General features: G+C 42.3%; 3 protein-coding genes across 11 annotated transcripts; 2 read left to right on the top strand and 1 right to left on the bottom strand.

Annotated features, from left to right (window-relative positions):
- The first annotated feature begins 822 nt into the window (after positions 1-822).
- Positions 823-2,499, top strand: svbp (small vasohibin binding protein). The gene is made up of 2 exons (XM_010896148.4): positions 823-1,230; positions 1,594-2,499. The coding sequence occupies exons 1-2, from the start codon at positions 1,117-1,119 to the stop codon at positions 1,678-1,680; spliced, it is 201 nt and encodes a 66-aa protein (XP_010894450.1). The 5' UTR covers positions 823-1,116; the 3' UTR covers positions 1,681-2,499.
- A 418-nt stretch (positions 2,500-2,917) lies between these two features.
- Positions 2,918-15,923, bottom strand: fbxo2 (F-box protein 2). 7 transcript variants are annotated; one of them, XM_034287356.1, is made up of 8 exons: positions 13,023-13,168; positions 6,794-6,892; positions 6,586-6,588; positions 5,158-5,225; positions 4,573-4,699; positions 4,267-4,359; positions 3,817-3,955; positions 2,918-3,712 (listed from the first exon to the last, which is right to left on the bottom strand). In XM_034287356.1, exons 4-8 carry the CDS (start codon positions 5,192-5,194, stop codon positions 3,578-3,580), a joined length of 531 nt encoding a protein of 176 aa, XP_034143247.1. In that variant the 5' UTR covers positions 5,195-5,225; positions 6,586-6,588; positions 6,794-6,892; positions 13,023-13,168; the 3' UTR covers positions 2,918-3,577. The 7 variants fall into 7 exon arrangements, with proteins under 7 accessions (XP_034143247.1, XP_034143249.1, XP_034143246.1 ...); XM_034287358.1 differs by lacking the exons at positions 6,586-6,588; positions 6,794-6,892; positions 13,023-13,168 and adding exons at positions 15,007-15,009; positions 15,852-15,901; XM_034287355.1 differs by lacking the exons at positions 6,586-6,588; positions 6,794-6,892 and adding an exon at positions 10,729-10,731.
- phf13 (PHD finger protein 13) lies at positions 15,020-18,786 on the top strand. 3 transcript variants are annotated; one of them, XM_029114126.2, is made up of 6 exons: positions 15,020-15,180; positions 15,497-15,540; positions 16,158-16,259; positions 17,683-17,883; positions 17,984-18,419; positions 18,545-18,786. In XM_029114126.2, the coding sequence occupies exons 2-6, from the start codon at positions 15,499-15,501 to the stop codon at positions 18,775-18,777; spliced, it is 1,014 nt and encodes a 337-aa protein (XP_028969959.1). In that variant the 5' UTR covers positions 15,020-15,180; positions 15,497-15,498; the 3' UTR covers positions 18,778-18,786. The 3 variants fall into 3 exon arrangements, with proteins under 3 accessions (XP_028969959.1, XP_028969960.1, XP_012993644.2); XM_029114127.2 differs by lacking the exon at positions 15,020-15,180 and adding an exon at positions 15,198-15,274; XM_013138190.4 differs by lacking the exon at positions 15,020-15,180 and having other exon boundaries at positions 15,282-15,540.
- The last annotated feature ends 1,919 nt before the right edge of the window (positions 18,787-20,705 follow it).

Here is a 20,705-nt window from a genome sequence, read left to right as displayed (position 1 = left end):
TCTCACACGTAAAAACACACTTCTCAAAACACACACTATATTGAATAAAATCCCACTTCCCACACAAAATGAAACAACATACTCAAAACCATTGTATCTGTGAGATACATTAAACCTTGGCCTCATCTGCCACACAAAAGCGTCAGATATCATTGTCTTTCATTATTTGACTTATTTGATATCTCTGAATGTAGAATTTGTGTTCTACAAAGATATTCACAATGGCTAGTTATTTAGCCACAAATAATGTATAGTCTACCACCATCAACAGTTGTCTCTCAATTCCACAGAAAGTGTGAAGAGTGTCAATGATATGAGTTTGGTGTATTGAATGGCTGAATTTTCTACATGCCAATGTGGGGACAAATGTACTTCCAGAGATATGTGTAGGAGGTTGAATTTACACCCATTCGTGCGAAAACACATGAATGGTACTTAAATAGTGTTCCTTCTGAAATTGTCCGAAATAGCTTAGTGTGTAAGCGATTTGGAAATGACAATTAATAGCAAGGGATGGAATATTGGCTAAAGAGAATGGTACCCAGATAATTTCATCAATAGGGTAAGAGCGACATCTTGTGGTCGATGATTGGTCCTCTACATAGGCTTTATCCTCTGACGTAAACTGAAACTGCGCGTAAGATTCGTGTGATTATACACATACACTTATTGTACACATATAGTTGGTATTATAAATCAAATAAATGAAACAAAAGAAAAGCATACGTTTTCCGCGATTTTTAATGAAATCAGAAATCTTAGGTAGGAACATACGTTGGTAAGTCTTATAACTGTGTGAACCGTTCCGGGGTTATTTTCTGGTTGCACAGCACACGATTTCCTTTCAGAACTGTTGTCTGTGTTGACATTTTTTAATTCCGCATTCGGCGAGTCTTTTGAATACAAGCACGTAACCTATCAAAGAAGATTATCTGTTTTTGTATGTGATAAAGTGGTGGCTCGCCATAGTAATAGCTGAAGATACGCTTAACCGTGGTGGTGTAAATTAAGATACTCTATTGTTGGTGGGCACAGTGCTCAATAACTGTTCAATACATTTTTGTCTTCATGTCGAACTGATCGAGTAGTTCCGTTGCCTGTTATAAGTCACTAACCATGGAACCCGCCTGCCGCAAAGACAAGCCGAAACTGAACTCCACTCCTACCCGCGGAGACAGGGCCAAGCAGAAATCTGCCCAGCAGGAACAGAAACAGCGGCAGCGGGCAGAGGTAAAGTTAGCCCAGATTATAACAGTAACCGCGTTGTTTTCCATTTACAGTAGTAGGTCGGCTGTGTTCATTGGTGGTTTTGTAAACAGGCATTTCCTGCTGTAGAATACGTTTGTGAAAATGAAAAAGTAAATAATAATAGAGATTGCATTACTAGGCTACACACCTATTCAAATATTTGGGTAAGGGTATCCGCACGGGAGATTTCAATAGAACATAATGATAAAGCCATTGTTGGGATAGCTTAAACTGCACACACTTATGCAGAGAAGTGAAATCTTTCAGTGGGCAAGTATAACTTACAATAACCAGTTAGCCTACACACAAACTTTACCCCTGCTTTCAATTGTGTGTGTGTGTTAGATCTACGCCCTAAATAAGGTCATGACAGAGCTGGAGCAGCAGCAGTTTGAAGCCTTCTGCAAGCAGATGCAGTCCCAAGGAGAGTGACGGACAGTGACAGCCTCCCCTCGCCCCAACCCCCCACCCCACGGACCTTAACCCTTCAGCCGCCCTGGCCCACAATTCAACAATGCAGCCAGTAAAACCACAGAACCTCTACATCACACAGACATGTTGAACTGTGAGTGATTTGTCTGAAGGATGTCTCCACGGGCCCTGTTATCACACAGACCGACTCTGGAGATACAGCCATTGGTTGTCAACATTCTCCAAGTGTTGCATTGTGAATGTAATAAGGAATGTGTTTCGGTGTGTTCAACGCGCGGAGACGGACTGTGCAATACAGGGCTATCCGGCTGCAGTCCCAGAAGGCCACATGGCTTTAGTGCCCCAGCAGCTGATTCCAACATGTGTGGAGGTGATGAATCTGAGGCTCTGTGATGCAGTCCCAGCCATGGCTGGACGTCACTCCTTTCTCCTTGTATTGCCTGAAACACCGATTATCACCACCATTCAAAAAGTGTTACAACGTTGATCAGTTGAAACTGTCCTCAGTTTAAATGATTGTCTTCTGCTTCTTCCTTTTTCATAATCTACCGTGTCAATTGTAATGGTGCTTTTTTGATTGCTTGGTTTTAAACACTTGTTTTGGAGTAGCCTGTTGTTTGTGTATGACAATGACAGTAAAGCACTATATAGCAAGCTTATATACTACTGACACAGTTTAGTCCAAATAAATAATACTGTGTCTTAGTTTTATGTCACTTTACTTCATCAGTGTATTTGTGACAATCTGAACCTGCTGTATATTTGATACACTGACATTTTGTTGTTTTAATAAACCTTGTGGTGGTTTGTAAACGTGTACCGGGTGTTCTAATCTCGCCAATTCTACTTGATGCTGATGTAGGTCTCTATATATGAGGTTGACCTACATTACTGGAACTACATAACACCTAAATACTTTGCCCCTAACATCACAAATAACCAAGGTTGCTCCATGACAACCTGAAAACATTCAGAAAGTATCTGCAAGCTTGAATGTTGACTACCATAATATTTTAACTACCAACTGGTTTATCCTTTGACTGGTAGGAAGCAGAGGTTGTGTGTGTGTGTGTCAAATCATTGACTGTGTAGGAGAGAATGGGAGAGAAGCTAATCCCCATATAACAGGATTTTATTTTATGGTAGTTTAATTGTAATGATGGCCTTACGCTCTATACAGTATGAAATACATACATGACTCTTCGGTTGAAAATGTAACACAAGAAGAGGCAAATCCTTGATTGATGCATCTTTTTTTACTTTATTATTAAGCATATGAAGCTGTCTTTTTTTACATGATAGTAATAACCTGGTTTCTGTGGCTTTGGTACAGTACTGAACAAAATAATGCATTAGCTACCATCGTAGTCTGGAAGTGGTTATTAATTGTTCCAAACAATCTCTGTATTTATGATCACTTAGCACCTACTAAACTAGAAAGGTAATCACTCGACAGGCGAGAGGGCCTGTGTATCTGTGCAAACCTGATAGTTAGCAGATGTCACCTACGTCCGTGTCGTGTGTTAGTCATGTAGAACCCATTTACACTGTTAATAAAGCTACGCTCAGAGAATCACGTTCCTGTTTATTCTAATGCGTTGAGGACTAAGGGGCCACACGTCCTAATGCATGTCATATGTTTCCAAAGCAGCTATTTAGTAATATTGTATTCCTTACATTTCAACCGCTGCTATGTAAGGATTGTGTAAAGGGCATAGGTGGTCCCCTAAGATCATGTTTTCTCTCATTCCTCATTTTACACTGCTTTTTTTTTCACCTTTTATTCCCTCTATGCTTCATATCTCCTCCCCGGACCTCCCATCTTCTCCTCCCCGAACCTCCCATCTTCTCCTCCCCGGACCTCCCATCTTCTCCTAATGTCCCACCCTTTCATTTCTCAGGCCTCGACAGTAACTGAGCTCCCAGTGACACGGACTCCAAACCAGCCGTCCCAGTACTTGGTGTCCTGTCCTCCGTGTTCGAACGAGATGAAGCGCAGTCCGGGACCATAGTTAGAGAAAGTGTGTCTCATCTGGAGTAAGGCAAATAGGAAAGTTGGATGTGATGAGAAATAGACGCGACAGGATCATATTGTATTATGGTCATATTAAGGAACGCCGATCTCCCCCAGAATACCTGTTTCCACGAGCAGTTGTCACAGTCTGGGTCCAGAGTGATTGGTTCAGGTTTAAATTCCTGAAGAACTTCCTGATTCTCATTCAAAAGACACACTGTCAACTGGTAGGTGCACCCACAGTCCGACCTCCCACTGTACCTACACACATACACACACAACATTTCTTTTTATTCTAATATTTTGAGAACCTGTATTTTCATTTCCATGAGCTGTAAGCCGTAATCATCAAGACTGAAACAAAAAAGGCTTGAGATGTTTCACTTTATGTGTAATGAATCTAGAATATATGAAGGTGTCACTTTTTGATTGGAATTGCGGGGGGAAAATGAACTTCTCCATGATATTCTAATTTGTTGAGATGCACCAGTACATACAAGAACCTAAATGGATCCTCCTTGAAATGTGCATTTGATTTGATTTCCTAATAATGTATCTAGTGTCACTCTCACCAGTCTTCCACAGTGACAGCTGGCTGGGCATCCAGGTCGTCGGGACTGTACCCTTCTGCCAGTAGGTCAACCACCTGCCTCTTCAGACACAGCCTGGCACAGAGGGAGAGACATCCTCACACTCACAGTGCCAAACACAGACAAAAACCTGCACACTGTGTCTATGTTGCTAAAGATGGACTCTGGGTTTGAATTCCTCATTTCTCTTTCTCTACGCGTCCCAAATGTGCACTAGCTCAAACTTAAATGCTTTTAAAAGCATGGTCCTTTGACATCCCTACTTTGTAACATTGTGCCATTACTGACTCGAAAGACGTGCTGAAGAATTTGGTCACTCCATCGTCAACAAAGTCGTAGCCACAGTCTCCTGGCAAGTCCTCCACTTGCCACTGGCTCCCGCCATTCTCCGTCAGCTCCCAGAATTCCATCTGGTCTGGAAGGGAAGTGTTAAGTCACTTTCTGCAGGCACAATCTTAACAGTCTATTGAGAGTTAATTCTCTGAGAGCACTACAGAATACAGAAATCAGACACGACTTCAACCATTTTCAATGATGACCTGGTCAAAGGCATAGATTTGAAAGATGACAGGACAACAGACATGTAAAATACAAATAAACAAACACTATATAAATCAAACATAATTAACGATTTACACTATATACTTTGGGACACAATGGCTCTCAAATGTATTCACCCAATTTGGACTTGTCCACATGTTATTGTGTAACAACATGACATGAAAATAGATATAATCATGAGTTTTCTGCCACTGATCAACAAAAGAATTATGTTGAAGTGAAAAAATAAATCTTCAAATTGGTCTAAATTAATCAGAAATATAAAACAAATAAATGATTGCAAAGACAGACAGTGTGGTAGTGTTCTCATACCTTCCCCTGCTGGGTTTTTTAGTAGATTCCTGGCCATGACTGGAGCAGGGTGGTGATTCTGGAGACAGCAGGGAATTAAAACAAAATAGAACCAATGGACCAACTACATTCCTACACACATACTCACACTCTGTTTTTAGTCTTCAAGTGTGTAAAAACATCTGAATTGTATCTAGTGTGTAGGGCAAGTGGTGATGGTTCAACTCCAAAGACAAAGAATAGGGGGACTAAGTAAGCTTGTATTTTTGCTTCTTGTTCATTTACTCCTCATCAGTATGTGTTCATTTTAGGATGAGTCAAATGCTTTTTGCAGATCGAGTCTTACCATTAAGAAGCTCTTATTGTCTATGGCATTCATGATATGGAAGGTTCTTATATCATTTCAATGTTCTGTTTTGTACAAAGCAAGTAATATTTACATTGACATGTAGGAATACTAGGTCTCTCAGCCTTATAATGTTTTATAACTCTTCAATGACATTCTCAGAGTTTTCATTCTTGTTTCCAGGAAACCAGTTAATTCAATGCATTTTCTTTATAGATCTTTAAAAAACATGATCTTTGTCAAACGTTGTAAATCATTTAAGTTAATTTGAATACAAATCTGTGTTTTATTGGCAAGTAATTTGTTCGGGTCGTTGGTGCAACAATTAAATACAAATAATAACAGTGGACTGAACATTGAAAATTCCCTTTTTGTGTAAGATGTATTTGGAAAATATTTTTGGGGGGAGGAGCTCTGTAGGGCTGTGTGTATTAATATCTTTAAATGCTCACAAATTTGTTTTGTAATTCCCCAAAACATATTTATTTATATTAAAAAAAACACATAGAGACATACAGTGATAATAAAAAATATATATTAGTGAGTTTATTGTGAAAAGATTTACCTACTATCTTTAAATACCGATGTACAGTTTGTTAAAACTAATTGATATGTTGCTGGTTTAATCAATTAAGAACCCAATGGTGCACTGATGTTTTATTGGAGGCACATCCCAAATTAATTCCCATTACCAGCAAGATACCAAAAGATAACCATCACGATAACAATGTCTTATTGACTCTGTCACGATAACCCTGTCACGATAACCCTGTCACGATAACCCTGTCACGATAACTCAGTCCTATTAAACCTGTCTTGAAACACTGTCCTCTTGACCCTGTCACGATATACCCTGTCCTATTAAACCTGTCTTGAAACACTGTCCTCTTGACCCTGTCACGATAACTCAGTCCTATTAAACCTGTCTTGAAACACTGTCCTCTTGACCCTGTCACGATAACTCAGTCCTATTAAACCTGTCTTGAAACACTGTCCTCTTGACCCTGTCACGATAACTCAGTCCTATTAAACCTGTCTTGAAACACTGTCCTCTTGACCCTGTCACGATATACCCTGTCCTCGGGCCTCCCGAGTGGCGCAGTGGTCTCTGGCTGTGGGTTCGATTGTGGCCAGGGGGTCAGGTAGAGTGGTACATATTGGGCTGGCGTCGTCTGGGGGGAGGTAACCGCTATAGGGGATTTCCTTGTGCCACCGCGTTCCAGCAACGTCTCTGGTGGGGTGGGTGCCTGACCTGGCCATGCATAAGGCAATCCGAGCGTTTCCTCCAGCGTGTTGGCTCACATTGACTACCTGGTTAAGGGAGAAGGTGTAGAAGAAGCAGACTGGGTGTTTGGACAGGTTTCGAAAGGAAGCTTGTGGCGATCTACGACACTCCGGACACTGCAGGGACTGTTGTAGGAGTGGCGCAAAGTTATAGAGTGGGATTGGGAGAAAAAGGGTGTAAAATAAATTTTAAAAAGATATATACCCTGTCACAATAACCCTGTCTTCTTCTTGACCCTGTCCTCTTGACCCTGTCACGATAACCCTGTCCTCTTGACCCTGTCACGATAACCCTGTCCTCTTGACCCAACAGGATATCCAAACAACCCTAGGTAACACTAATTACTTCCCCTGCTGCTAAGTCTTGTGTACTTCTCTGACCCTGTGGTGTTTAAAGTGGCATGATTTGCCATCATGCCACTTTAGGAAGCACAGTCACAGTTCCATTCCTGTCATCTGTTACACCTGTTCTGTCCAAAATCAAATTAGAGCATGTGTGGTTTAATGCGGTGGATTTGGCCAGTGGCTTTCATCCATTTATAATTATGGAAATAGTAACTGTGTTCCATTTCTCATAAAGGCAAGGATCTGAATTTGGCCAAAACCCCTCTGTGAGTCAGAGACCATGAACAGATGTCTTATTGATAGTGGAGAAGCAACAGTCATTTGAAAACTCAAGGCCAGGATCAAAAAGGTCTCACTTTAGTTGACTTTAACGTGGCATTTAATATGCTCAGGGACACCCAGAGTAAGGTGCTTCCTGATTGCTAGGTTGAGTTTGACACCTGTTTGGCCATTATTTCTGATCTGGCACTCAGTTATGTCAACAGAGCTCAATTGGTCATGTTTTTAAAAGGACTGAGCGTCAGATGGGTGTCATCAATAGATCTGGGTGTCATCAGTCATTTTCACCAGGCGTCATGCTGACTTGCTCACTGTGGTATTTCAAACAGACTGCCAAATTGTGCCCTCAGATCTGCACTTCAGCATACCAGGACCCCTTTAAGTTAAATGAACGAGTGCTTGGACCACGCCTTAGGACTACCTGGCTTGATGAATCCTAGGTGTCCCTGTGCAAAGTCCTAAAAAGGTAATGTACTCCTATAACCTTCACCCAACACTGCCAGAAGAGGACGGCCTCCCCTCAGAGTATGTCTCCTCTCTAGGTTTCTTCCCAGATTGCGACGCCAGTCTCTTGGCCTAACTGCAGTTCAGCGTTGAATCCAAGTTCAGTGAGCAACTTCCCATTGACACACTAGAGAAGTGTCCTCTTCATAGATGAACGATGTTAAAATTAAATCTCATACAGAAACAACCAAAGAAATTCCTTTGAAGAAGTGTAAACCTACTCCCTCTGAGAATGTGAGAGATCACTCACACTTCTACACAGTGAGCGGCGCTCTGGGTAGGCAGGGTAGGCACTGCCCACCCTGGGGTTTTGGAAGAAATACAAATGTATGATATTGTGTTACAAATTAAAAAAATCTTAGGTTATTATTGATTTGTCAACAGATTTCATTTCAATTTAGCCAGAATTTGATTTAGATTTTCTGGATTTAATTACAAGAAATTTTACTATTACAAGTGTAATGGCTAAACCGCTCTCCACCAGTCCCTCTAAAGCTCGGGGCTCTGTTCCTCAAGAGGGTGGGGGGGACCCTGCTTTTCTCTGTAGTTCAAGAGGATGCAAAAAAATAAAAAATACGGTTGGCGCATGCAGTGGAAAAGCTACCAAAGTGGGTAGAGGCGAGACGAGTCGAGCCGGTACCATGCAGTGGAAAAGTGCCAAAAACCTTTTATCCACTGGCTCCCCAGTCCCGCGAGAATGCATAGCAAAGCTAACTGGCCTAGACAGCTATGGAAGTGCCGCATTCATTGTGGCAAATAAAACCTTTTTCCACTTTATCTTTTGAAGAACAATTTGTGAAAGTGTACACCAACATCTGATTTTACGGATTTACAACAGCGCAAGGGGCAGAACTTTATATTAGGCAGAGGTTTCCTAAATGAATAGTATGCAAGAACCGAGTGTCTGTGTGGTTGCGCTAGTTGTTCCGCTACCCCTACCTGCTGTTCTCAACTGCTGACACCATGTGGTCAAGGGCTGGCAACGCTTTCTTGAATAATCTGCAAACAGCGATTCGTTCAGGATTGGTCATCAATTAAAGTACGTTTACAAAAAGTAAAAATTGTTTACAGCATTCAGACTTTAAATTATTAGATTGTCAATCAGACACGCTAATATTTTTTGCTTTATCTGGGTCACATGAGGCATGGCATACCTCGTGAGAAATAGGCTCCGTTGACGAGATTTTGAAAAGATTCATGCAGGTGAGACCAGTGGTCTCACCCGAACGTGCTGAGATCAATATAGTAAAATATTTCTTTTCATAAAGAATTGTCCTAGGCAGTCTGAATAGATATGTGTACAACGACAGTAGTTCCCTTTATAAGGTGTATGCTTCCAATCTAATGACACGAAATCGAAATAGTTTTGCTAGGGAGTTCAACCTGACAGATTTTAGCCGCATGTGTGGTTTCGAGATGCGCCTGCGTCACATGAATCTCAAAAATCTATAGAGGATATTAATTGGCCACATACTACTGATTATAGATGTCAGTCCTGGCTGTGCAGTTCACCCCAGCTGCTGTTTGCCATTCTTTTTGTAGGTCTCTTGATGTCATCCTACGGTTGAGTGACATTCGAATGAGTTGACTGTCATCTCGGTCAGTGGACAGTTGTTTTCACCCTCTGCCAGTCTGTAACTTTGTTGTCCCAATGTCTGTTGCTTGACCTTGTATCTTATATTCTTTGAAATTTTCAGGATGGAAGCAACCTCACTGTAACCCTCTGCCAGTAAAGCCAGAATTGAACCCTTATTTTCCTCACTTAAATCTTTTCTTTTCAACTCTTTTGTCATGCTGAATAGTTATTTTTTTATTCAAATTACCTTTGAGGTACAACTTGCATTGTTTTTGCCATCCAGCTGGTCTTATTGCAAGAGGATAGTGACGACCACAGCAGTGGTTTTTATACTTTTCCTCATTAAATTAGATTTGGTTGACGTAATCCCTTAATCAATGTGCCTGTGTTGGAATTTAACATCACTGGAATGGAATGGCTGCCATACATGTAGAGATGCTGATTTAAGAAAAATTAGGAGTGGCCTCTTATTTTTTCCAGAGCTGTATAGTCAGTAGTATAGGTAGGTAAGCGATGTCTGAAACGTGTGAACACGTGGGAGAACATGCCCTTTCCTGGAGTGGGAGTAGCGTAGTGTCCTTGAAAGTGGCAATGCCCGCCTCGCCAAATAGGACTACCCCAACTTTTCCGTCATTCCTCACAACGTTTATCATCAAATGTGTCTATCATCCGTGCCATCAAGGACGGGCAAAGCCGGAGTAGCGCACATTCATCCCAAATTTGCGAACATCGAGGCTATTTTCAGACTAGACGTTTGAGGGGTACAGTAGTCTGCCAAAAAGTAGTGTGGCCTACTCCCAAATTTTGTGGGCCATATTTTGTATTGTCAATAAGACAAGCTACTATTTTGCTTAATCGGTTGTTTTGTAAAGGGCCACATGTTGCTTTGCATCATGGGAAAAAGTCCCCGCTGACGAACTTTAGAAAAAGTAATTCGGCTTTGTCCAGCGCAGTCTCCATAGATACGTGTATGGGACAACGACAGTACACTTCCAATCTAATGACACACATAATGGAAATACATTTGCTGGGGAGTTTAACCTGACTAGTGAGTTTTATCAGATTTCAGTGTATTTCTCATTGCCTACTCTAACCCCACCGCAGGTCACTGCTTCAACAGTGGATTTGTACCAATTCTTTGTGAATGCCCCTGCACAGTACTAGTGGTTGCCTGGGTACCTGTCACTGGGCAACTATTGTGTTTCAGTCCGTTGGTGCGTAGTCCATTGAATAGAGGGCTTTGGGTTAAGCCCTAGGAGGTCTCACTGGACAAAACACTGTGCAGCCATTTTCTGCAAGTACACAGCACATTAGAACAGACTTGATGTTATTGAGAGTAGGATGGATGATATGGTTTAGGGGTACAGTAGATCGGATACATGGATGTACTCTGTCATACCACGACCAAAGTGTGTGATCTCCATACTGTAAACAGGTGCCATATCGTGTTTTTATTCCCAGCGCAGCTGGGATTACTTCACTTCAGACTCTTAAGGCACACCCTTGGTATCAATGACTGTAGAGAAATATTCTGAGGACCTCGGCTAAAACGCATCCATCTCTGGGGCTGGGCTGTATCATATTTCTGTATATAATGGTCCTGATGTGCAGATTGGTTTTAACTTTCATCCCCAACAAAAATGCTGTTTGATTTATGAAATGTGATATGCAGTTCCAATGGGTGTAATGACTGCTTTTATTGTGACTCTTTCTGCTATTAGAAAATATATTTCATAGATTCAATATTGATTAAAGCCATCAATTCCTTGCTAAATTAGAGCCCCTTCACTCCATTCAGTTTATTCACTGACTATCCAGATGTAAGATGAACACCTCATGGTAGTCAAGTTAACTACTTGAAAGGAATGGAACTGATTTGCCACATATGTTTTAGCTTGTAATTCTCACAGACGTGTAGCCACCATGGCAAAGGCAGTGATCCTTGTGCATTGTGGGCCATTTCAGCTTGACAAGTGTACATTCCAAAAAGCTAGGGTGAAGGGCATAGCAACATGGACTTGGCTTTTCATCCATGACAATAAGAAGTTATGTCAGGGTGGGAGAGGTTGCCTCATTCAGGTTTTTGGGGAATTGTCTTAAGTGAACATCGCAAGATTTCTTTGTTTTCCCACACAAATGCGACTCAACTATATGCTTCGCTTCCTCTCTCATCTCTTCAAAACCCATTCGATAAGTAAGCCAGAGGGGAAAGCAAAGTTATTGCCTAAACTTTCATGCAATTTTATTTGCCAAAGTAGCTAGTTAGCTTTAAAGGGTAATTTCACTGCTGCTCTATTTACCTATTTGTCTGTTAGTATGGTATTAATATCATATGTGCCATTAAAACTGAGAATTTCTTCAGCATTCCACTTGTGGAAAAGGGCCATCTACATTTCCAGGCAATGAGGAATCCTCAAATCCAATGGCTCTATTGAACAATAACAACCTAATCTACTGTGATCAAGCATCAACACAAAAGGGTACAATATTTGCTACAAAACATGCCTCCATTAATTTTTAAATTATAGAACCTATGACGTTGTGAAACATTTCACTAATACTGCTATGGTGAAAGAATATGTCTGAACCACCTCAGTACCTTTTTTCTATTAAGGGCTTATAGACACCTTTAGGTTATCTGCATGGTTTTTCTTTTAATTACTCCTACACCCTACTTCCAAATCATACAATTATATTTATGATTGTGAATGAAATTACTTCTACTTGAAGCTTTTCATGAAGGGTTTTTACATAAGAACATTGCACCATGTTTCCCTATTACTCTATATTAAATATTATTCAAAAAGCCTACAAATGTTTCAAAACAAAATCTGCACTAGTCTGAAAACACTAGGCAAGCTAATACAAAAATGTGTTTTCATATATACAAACAGGAGAGTACACCACTTAGAATACAAAGATGAAACAACCAAAATGAATAGACTGCAAAGTGGTACAGATCCCAAACCAGCATTATCAATACTTCATTCTACAGTATATAATGATCCACTCCACTGCACCCAAGCAGGCCCAGACATGATCTCTTAATACCCTGTCTGCTGACTCACATCACAGGAGTAAAGGCACACACTCACAAACACACCCAGCCTTAAAGCCAGAGTGTACCCATCATAATATTGGACACTGCATGGGCAGAAGAGAGGGAACGTGAGGGGAGACTGCATAAATATTAAATTGTTTACAAATTTTGTTTAGAAAGGTACATCTACAACTAACAAAAAAACATATTTGATAGAGAACAGAAGACAGAGATAACCTGGCCAAAATAGTAATTCATACAATTTGACAAAAGAAATACAGGCCTATAAGCAAACTGTTCATTTAGACAAAACAAACTAGCATTTTGCAGAAATCTGACCAAATATTCTGCGATGCTGTCATGTTTTCCTTCGTAATTGCACAGTCGGAAATGTCTGGCTCATTTACTGTACAGCGAAAGGTCATGCAGCCTCAGATACAAACAGAAATGATCTGTTTTCTCAACTGCAGCACCATCTTCCTAGTTGATTAACAAAACTGTAGAGACTGTACCTTGTACTCACTGGCAGAAACAAACAGCAGTCTTCCACCTCTCTTTCTGACTCTATTACTTTGCTTTCTCACTCGATTGCTCTCCCTCTCTTGCTCTCTTTCGGCTGCTGCTTCTGGGTCTCTCTGACACACAATATCCACTGCAGTGTAGCACCGCCCTGCTATTCTGTGTTATATAGTGAACACACACACTACACACATACACACTCACAAGCATGCGCACACACGTTTATTTTTCTATCCTTGTGGGGACTAGAAAACCGGAAATCCATGTTCCATTACCGTAGCCTCAACCTAACTCTAACCTTAACCTCATAAACCTAACTTATAAAGCCCAAACCTAACAGTAACCTAAATTCTAACACTAACCACAATTGTAAGTTGTACACTAAACCAAACTCCTAAGCCAGAAATAGCCATTTTTCTAGTGCGGATCAGCAAAAAGACTTGTGGGGACTGATTTGTCAGGTTTTACTATCTCAGTGGTAAATTCATGATAAATACATGGTTACTAGACCTGCATCACACACATTTAGACCCTGCTATTTAGAACACATTCACATCGTTTGCAAGGGAAGAGAGAGAGGAAAAAGAGCACAAACAAGCTCAGCAGAACACTGATCTCACTCAGCACAAATGCAGGTCAGTGGACACACAGATAATCAGCTTGCAGAAAGAGAGTTAGGAGGGAGTCAGGATGTCACACTTGGTCACAATCTCCCTGTGCTCTTACTACACACATTTTTTCTATACTTATGGGGACCCAGAAATCCATGTTCAATATCCCCTGTAAGCTGTAAACCCAGCCTTGTTTTAGGCCAAATCTAAACTTAGCACTAACACCTAAAACTAAACCTAAATGTCTAAACCTAAAAGTAATCCTACTTCTAACCCTAGGTCCTATTTTTAGTTTTTCCTTAAAGATGAAGTATGTACATTTTTTTGTATTAACACTTCGCTATTCTATTAATCTGGATCGTGGATTAATTCCTACCATATCAGAAGGTCCCAGGCTCGCATCTAAATAACGTCCATATGCAGTGTACTGCTGCTAAGGAAAATAATGGTTAGCTTGTGTACTGGTGGGAAAATGGAAAAGTAATGAGGCTGAAAGAAATAAGTGACCACTCTCATTTTGTGTATCAAGCAGCGAGACACCCTAGTGAGACAATTGTATAAAAAATTGAAGTTCAGAATGTAACAGCACCTAAGAAAATATGTTTTAGATCAAAAGAAAGCAAATCTGCTAAAAGAAAGGCAGATAGATTATGTTCGAATACACAAGTGAACATTGGTGCAGATCGCTGGATGCTATTGGGTGGTCTGGGTCTGCGGCTGGATGCTATTGGCCTATCCACAATGGGTGGAACTCAAGGAACAAAATGCATTACATGGCGACACTGAACAGATGACATGTGGGCAAGGGGTATAGGAATGAGTTTCATATTGAGTGGAACACATTTAAAATGTTTGCAAAATGTTGTTATTATTGTGGGGGGGGGGGGGGGGCACCAATGTATCTGCTTCTAACATTGGGGGGCATGTCCCCCCTGTCCCCCCTACTCCTACGCCCTTGCCTGTGTGCTTTAAGAGTGAACTGACGTCACACCAGCGACAGGCGAGATTCGGGAGAGACATGTTCCCCCCAGTGTTAGAAGCAGATAAATTGATCACCCCCAATAATAAGAACACTGCAAATATTTTAAATGTGTACCCCCAAATATGAAACTCACTCCTACACACTAGCCCTTGGCTGTGAATCACATTTTCTATTACAGAAGGTGGGGTTCGAATTTTTAGGTTAACTATCTTTCTGGGGATGTTTGTGTGGAGTACACACATTAACACACAAATCCAGGTTTCCCATAATATCTCTCTCCCTCTCCAATCCAAAAATAGACTTTTGGGACTATTAATACCTTAATTTAAATACCATATAAAAATAGGATTTTATATCCATTTAAACATCTCAGTTAAAGAGGCGGGTCTCTCTCTTTTCCTCTCAGTGACCAAAGCTTGAGTGACATTAGTGATGGGCACTCCGCGGAACAGATAGGCAACGATATTTTGGTTGGGAACAGTTTTTTAAAGTAACATTTGGATTACAGCCAACTACAAATTTCTAGCAAATATATCGGGTGGTCCACGGCAGGCCAAGGTGAAACATTCTCTGCGTATACATTTTTTTTTAGAATAGAGGAAGCTAACGAGTCTTATCCTGCCATCATAGGTTGTTAACGTCAGCTAACTAGGTAGCTTTGCCATTGGTTTGCGTTCTTTAGTTAGGTTAATGTTATTACATGGACCATGTTGTTTTCAGCGTCGAAGACACAAGCACTAAACTAGCTGCAGTAGCTATACGGCTGCAATCTGGCTAAGAATATTTGTGCACTCAACTGATACCATTGGTTATTTTTGCTCGTTTTTCTGTTTAAATAATACTGTATGTATCGTATGTCTTGTGATCACTTTAGAGATGGACAACGTTACTTCGTCACCGCATACATTTGGATCAGAGGTACAGTATCATTAATTATTAATCTTATTATTATTCAGAACTACTGTACTTAGTTACACCACTTTGTTAGCGCTTAGCCTAGTGTCTGTACGTTTATATACTGCTTAAAGCTGTCTGCCCAGCTAGCTAAAACTATGGGCTATGATGGTAACTAGCTACAAACATAGCTAGCTAGTGATACTCTCACGTTTCTGTTCCATTCAGCTAACACGTCGTTAGCTAAGCTAACAAACTTCAGTATTTATTTGAAAATCACATTTTTGGCTGGATGTGTAATGTGTGGTTTATATGTGTCATAACTGTTACTGTACCTTAATTAGCCAAGAAATCCCAAGTTTTAGTGCGAACGATTTTCAACTACTGTAACGTAAAACGCGTTGCCGTTGTTGGCACAGACGTAGTTAGCTAGCTTAGTGTTGGCTTTATTTACTAGCTAATTTGCTCATGATATATTTGCAAACGATTGGAAGTCAAAATCTCATTTTTAATGTTCACTACCTCAACTTAAATGCACTGACTATTCATGTTTTGTTGTAATTTGGTCTTATGTAACATTTTATCAATGTGTTCACATTTTGAACACATTTGACGTCCTATTGATGTGTTTTGACTTGCAGGGGATCAGTCCACCATACAGGAAGAGGCGGACTGTTGAGGACTTCAACAAGTTCTGCACATTTGTGTTGGCTTATGCAGGCTATATCCCCTACCCCCAGGAGGTCAGTAAAGAAAACCCTGTGTGTGTGTGTGTGTGTGTGTGTGTGTGTGTGTGTGTGTGTGTGTGTGTGTGTGTGTGGTGTACAGTCCCTTGTGGTTTGTTATTTTCTCTGAATAGTTAGGCAGAACTGTGAACTTGCTATATAACACTGCCTGGTTATATGTGGAGGTAACACTCCCTTGATGTGGTTATAGGGGCAAGGCACCAGGGATAGAACTCATGTGTTTGAGGATTATCGAGCTTGGAGCTTTTACTACTTTCTTCACAATGTTGTTTCTTCCTCCATCCCCTCTGTGTGGTATATTAACTCCCCAGCATCCTAACTCTTGTTGTGAAGATCATACATTCAGCTACAATACATTACATTGATTTTAATGTTGAATTGTTTATTTCTTCTGGGTGGTAATGGTTTTAATGTAGTACATGGGTTCTATTCAGTAATCTAACATTAAGGAACAGCAAGATAAAAATAGCCCATGCCGTGTATCTTTGAGAGTCAGCACTTTACAGCATGACATTTCTGAACCAATCAGGGTGTTGTGCTCTTCTGAATGGAGCCCTGGACATGCTGACTGTATCTTTGTTAACCCCTCCCTAGCGTGTTGTGTTGACCCTCTATTTGATCCACAGAACTGAAGGAGGCGTGGCTACTGGCAGCCTCCTTGCTTGGCCCTTGTCCCTCGCTAGCCAATCAGCTGCTGTGTCTCCTGAAGGGGCACACACCTAACACAGCCCTGCCCCCTCTCCCAGGGTAAGAGGGCCAACATAGTCTCTCCATACTCATCCTAGACAGTGGCCCTGTGCTTCTGCGCCCCTAGACCCTTTCCCTTAACTGTAGTGTTCAGAGGACTGGACAGAATAAGTCTTGTGATGGCAGAACTCCTCCGAAAGACCGATTGGAGCTTCTGTTGCGGTCCCCTTCCTAGCTTGGACAGAGACAATGGAGTGAGTAGCTGTAATGGAACCAGACCCCGAAGACCTTTCCTCAGCCAAGTGGAGCAACCAACCTCAGCATCCTGGACCTGTTGAACCCGGAGCATACTGCTGTACATCATCCAGAACTGTTCTACTACTCTGTCCTGTGCCAGACTTAGCCCCTCAGTTTAGGGCTAATCACTCAACACATCTTAGGCAGAGGGATTTCCATTGTTATGGCCAAATGCGGTGGCGTCATTGAGGCCGTGTATAACATAGTTATACATTATTGTTCAGCTGTCGTGAATTTACTGTTAATGGCTGTTTAGGTTTGAAATAGTTTCAGATTGTGTGTGTGTGTGTGTGTGTGTGTGTATATGTGTGCGCGTGTGGGGTTTGTCTGCCAATGTTGTCGGATTGTACAACAGTTTCACCCCCACCTCCATTCTGGTCCTTAGGAAATGTTGTGTAAACACATACTGTATTTAATATCTAATTTCCCTATCCAGGACTGTCCTGTGCTCAGTAGCTCCAGCCCTCCCAACAGTACAGGCAGCACAGCAGACAGCGATGCCTGGACTCCTGTCCCTCGACCCCCCTCTTCCTGCGCCCTGAGTCCCCCTAAACCCCTGCAGGACAAGAACAGGAGACGACTCAGTTCCACAGGACTCCACCCTGAGGACTCACTATCCAGCCATGTTAGGAAAGATGTAAGTGGGGAGTTTAGGATCTACTGATACGATGTCCACTGCTATATCCAACCTTTACTCATACTAATTTCCGAATCCTGAATTAATTCCTCTTCTTCAGCGTGGCCGTATAGTGTCCTCCCTGCACCCAGATGACCGCAGGAAAACCGAAAAACTGAAGAAGAGGAGGAGGGAAAGAAGGAGCCAGGCCAGTGAGCCGAACTCCACCCGACAGGCCTACGTAACCATCTCTGAGCCGCAGTTTCCCCTGCCCCTGGGAGGACGACCAATCAAAGACGAGCCCGAGGATGACTTCACCATCCCCCTTCCTCCTTCAGCCACTCAGCGCCTCTCCCCCTTCATCAGCTCCTCCTGTAAACACGAGCCCAATGAGGAGTGGGCGGGCTGGGAGGGGCAGGGGCCGGAAGAGGGCGTGGTGAAGGTGGAGAGGGTGGAGGGTTTCCCTGGTAACAGGACGGTGATCAGACAGGGGAAACAAGTGGTGTTCCGGGACGAGGCTGGCTCTGGAGAGGACGAAGACATAATGGTGGACTCTGGTAAGACAGCGTCAGTTGAAATGTTCCCCAAAGGTGTCATTCATATGTGCCTTTTGTTGTGAAGCCCTTGGGCCCCACGTCGAGGTGTTATTGGGCGTTGGTGTGAGCTGTTTTCTCTTTCTCAGACGACGACTCGTGGGACCTGGTGACGTGTTTCTGTATGAAGCCGTTTGCGGGCCGGGCCATGATCGAGTGCAGCCGTTGTAACATGTGGATCCATCTGTCCTGCGCCAAGATCAGGAAGTCCCATGTCCCAGAGACCTACACGTGTCAGAGCTGCAGAGACTCCCTGGGCCCTGCAGACGCTCGCCGCTCATACCGCTCACGCGTTGGCCCCCGCAAACACCTGCTGGAGTGACCCCCCCCCCCCCCCCCCATTCCTTCTGACCCCACGCCCACCCCCTGTTGTGGAGGATACTGAGTCTACAGTCCGTATCTCTTGAACGCCCCCCTGACTAAACTGATCCCAGTGCTATTTCAGATTATTAATGATATATGTTAGAAACACAAAGGCTTGTCTCTGCCTCCTTCCAGACTGTGGGAGACAATCACTGAATACAGCAGTTGACCAGCAGGGTTAGACTCTCTGTACTCAGGTCAGACTGGCTGGCTGGCTCAGACTGGGTAGAGACTAGAGAAGTCTCGCATGAACACTGGAAACTGGTTTTAACTTTTCAACTGCTGGATAGAATGGCCCTGTCAGCTGCTACCCAGTAGGATGCCTTCTGGGAGATGTAGGCAGTTGTCTTTTTGCACTTTTTGTCTTGTGGATTGACTTGCCAACTAGAGGTCATTGCGCTGGTTACACAGAAATGGATAAAGCCTAGACTAGGACTAAGAAATCAACATCAGTGGGGAACTCTATTGGAATGAATTTTTTTGTCCTGGAGTAGGCCTGATTTGTGTCTGTGAAATTGCCTCGTTATGTTTGTCTGCCTGAAAAAGCCTGTGTCTAAAGCTTCAAACAGGGTCAGGAGATTATTATAGAAATATTTTCACTGTTAGAACATGTTCCTGAGTTTTGTTTGTTAATTTTTGACTTGTTCAGGTTATGATTCCACCATCTAGAGCCTGGTAGTGGACTGAAGGTCTGCACTTAGTCCACAGGATTTTTTCAGAGGGGGTGGGTTAACAAACAATGCCATGTACAGGTAATGGTTGGAAACAATCATTCAGTTAATTCAGTCTGGTGCTCTAGGGAGGGGGGGCCAGAGGGGGGTTTTCCCTTGGTTCTCAGCCCTCCCTCAGGGTAGAGTGCTATGGGGAACAGGATATATTCAGAACCATTGTTCCTTTCTCTAGTCTTGAGTTTTGGGGTTCCGCTATGCTTGTTCTCCTTGACCTGAAAAAGCAGTATTATAGTCTACAACATGGCCCGGAGTTGTGGGTGGTAATGCAAAAGCCCCTGACCCCTACCTGTGTATCAGTCCCCTTCAGGTGTACTCATTCACACCTCAGGATTGAATTTGACTTTCTGATCACTACAGGGCTCTGGGATTTGGCTATGCGTTGTTTCTGGAGAAGTGTCAAGATGTTTTTGACTAATCAGAGTTTCTAATTCATGTTTTTTTTTGTCTAAGTTCAAGCTTGTGTATATATTGTTGTTTGTGTCTACATATATAAGCCATAGATCCCAATGTCACTGACGGACATGCTGTTGGAAGTGGATGCTGGTCTGGGCTTTCTACCTGACAGGATCACTGGGTTAGTGGCCAAAGATGAATACATCACTGATACATGGCCATTTTCTGCTTATCTTTTAATAACCGATGTGGAATGTTTCAGAATCTTTACAACAGTCATGAATCCCTGAAACCTTGCGGCGCAAACTGTTTCTGTGAAACTCAAGTTTTGTAAATAAAGAGTTAATGGAGATTTTAAACCTACCTTCCTGTGTCTCACTTCCTCTGCTAGAATGACATGACTAGCCTGGTTGTCAGTCTGTTTCTGCCTGCTTGCCAAGCACAAATACATGTATCATTGACAGATACAGGGCGAAGCTAATACATCAGTGTACTGACGTTTTGTTAAAAAATTCACAACATATTAGTCCGTAGCTCATCTTTATTATAATAGTACACAGTCCACTAGCTCCACACATCACATTTACACAGTAGTTTGGGTCATGGCTGGGGCAGGAATGTGTAGTGCAGTCCCTCTGTTTACCTCTGGCAGGTGCCAGAGAGGCTGAATGGGTGACTTTGGGCTGGTTGTCTACAAGGATGAACAGGTGACTTTGGGCTGGTTGTTTAAAAGGATGAACAGGTGACTACAGGCTGGTTGCCT

This window comes from Esox lucius, chromosome 17 (assembly GCF_011004845.1).
Source record: "Esox lucius isolate fEsoLuc1 chromosome 17, fEsoLuc1.pri, whole genome shotgun sequence".
Classification (NCBI taxonomy): domain Eukaryota; kingdom Metazoa; phylum Chordata; class Actinopteri; order Esociformes; family Esocidae; genus Esox; species Esox lucius.
This window is presented reverse-complemented; position numbering and strand designations above follow the sequence as displayed.

What these genes read in the sequence shown, in the direction of transcription:
- fbxo2 (XM_020055829.3), bottom strand. Translation starts at nt 5,194, where the DNA reads ATGGCCAGGAATCTACTAAAAAACCCAGCAGGGGAAG. An exon ending in AAAAAACCCAGCAGGGGAAG is followed by an intron (nt 4,700 to 5,157) that starts GTATGAGAACAC and finishes CTTCCCTTCCAG; the next exon opens with ACCAGATGGAATTCTGGGAG. An exon ending in GCTGTCACTGTGGAAGACTG is followed by an intron (nt 3,956 to 4,266) that starts GTGAGAGTGACA and finishes GTATGTGTGTAG; the next exon opens with GTACAGTGGGAGGTCGGACT.
- svbp (XM_010896148.4), top strand. Translation starts at nt 1,117, where the DNA reads ATGGAACCCGCCTGCCGCAAAGACAAGCCGAAACTGAACTCCACTCCT. An exon ending in AACAGCGGCAGCGGGCAGAG is followed by an intron (nt 1,231 to 1,593) that starts GTAAAGTTAGCC and finishes TGTGTGTGTTAG; the next exon opens with ATCTACGCCCTAAATAAGGT.
- phf13 (XM_029114126.2), top strand. Translation starts at nt 15,499, where the DNA reads ATGGACAACGTTACTTCGTCACCGCATACATTTGGATCAGAG. An exon ending in ATATCCCCTACCCCCAGGAG is followed by an intron (nt 16,260 to 17,682) that starts GTCAGTAAAGAA and finishes TTCCCTATCCAG; the next exon opens with GACTGTCCTGTGCTCAGTAG. An exon ending in CCAGCCATGTTAGGAAAGAT is followed by an intron (nt 17,884 to 17,983) that starts GTAAGTGGGGAG and finishes CCTCTTCTTCAG; the next exon opens with CGTGGCCGTATAGTGTCCTC.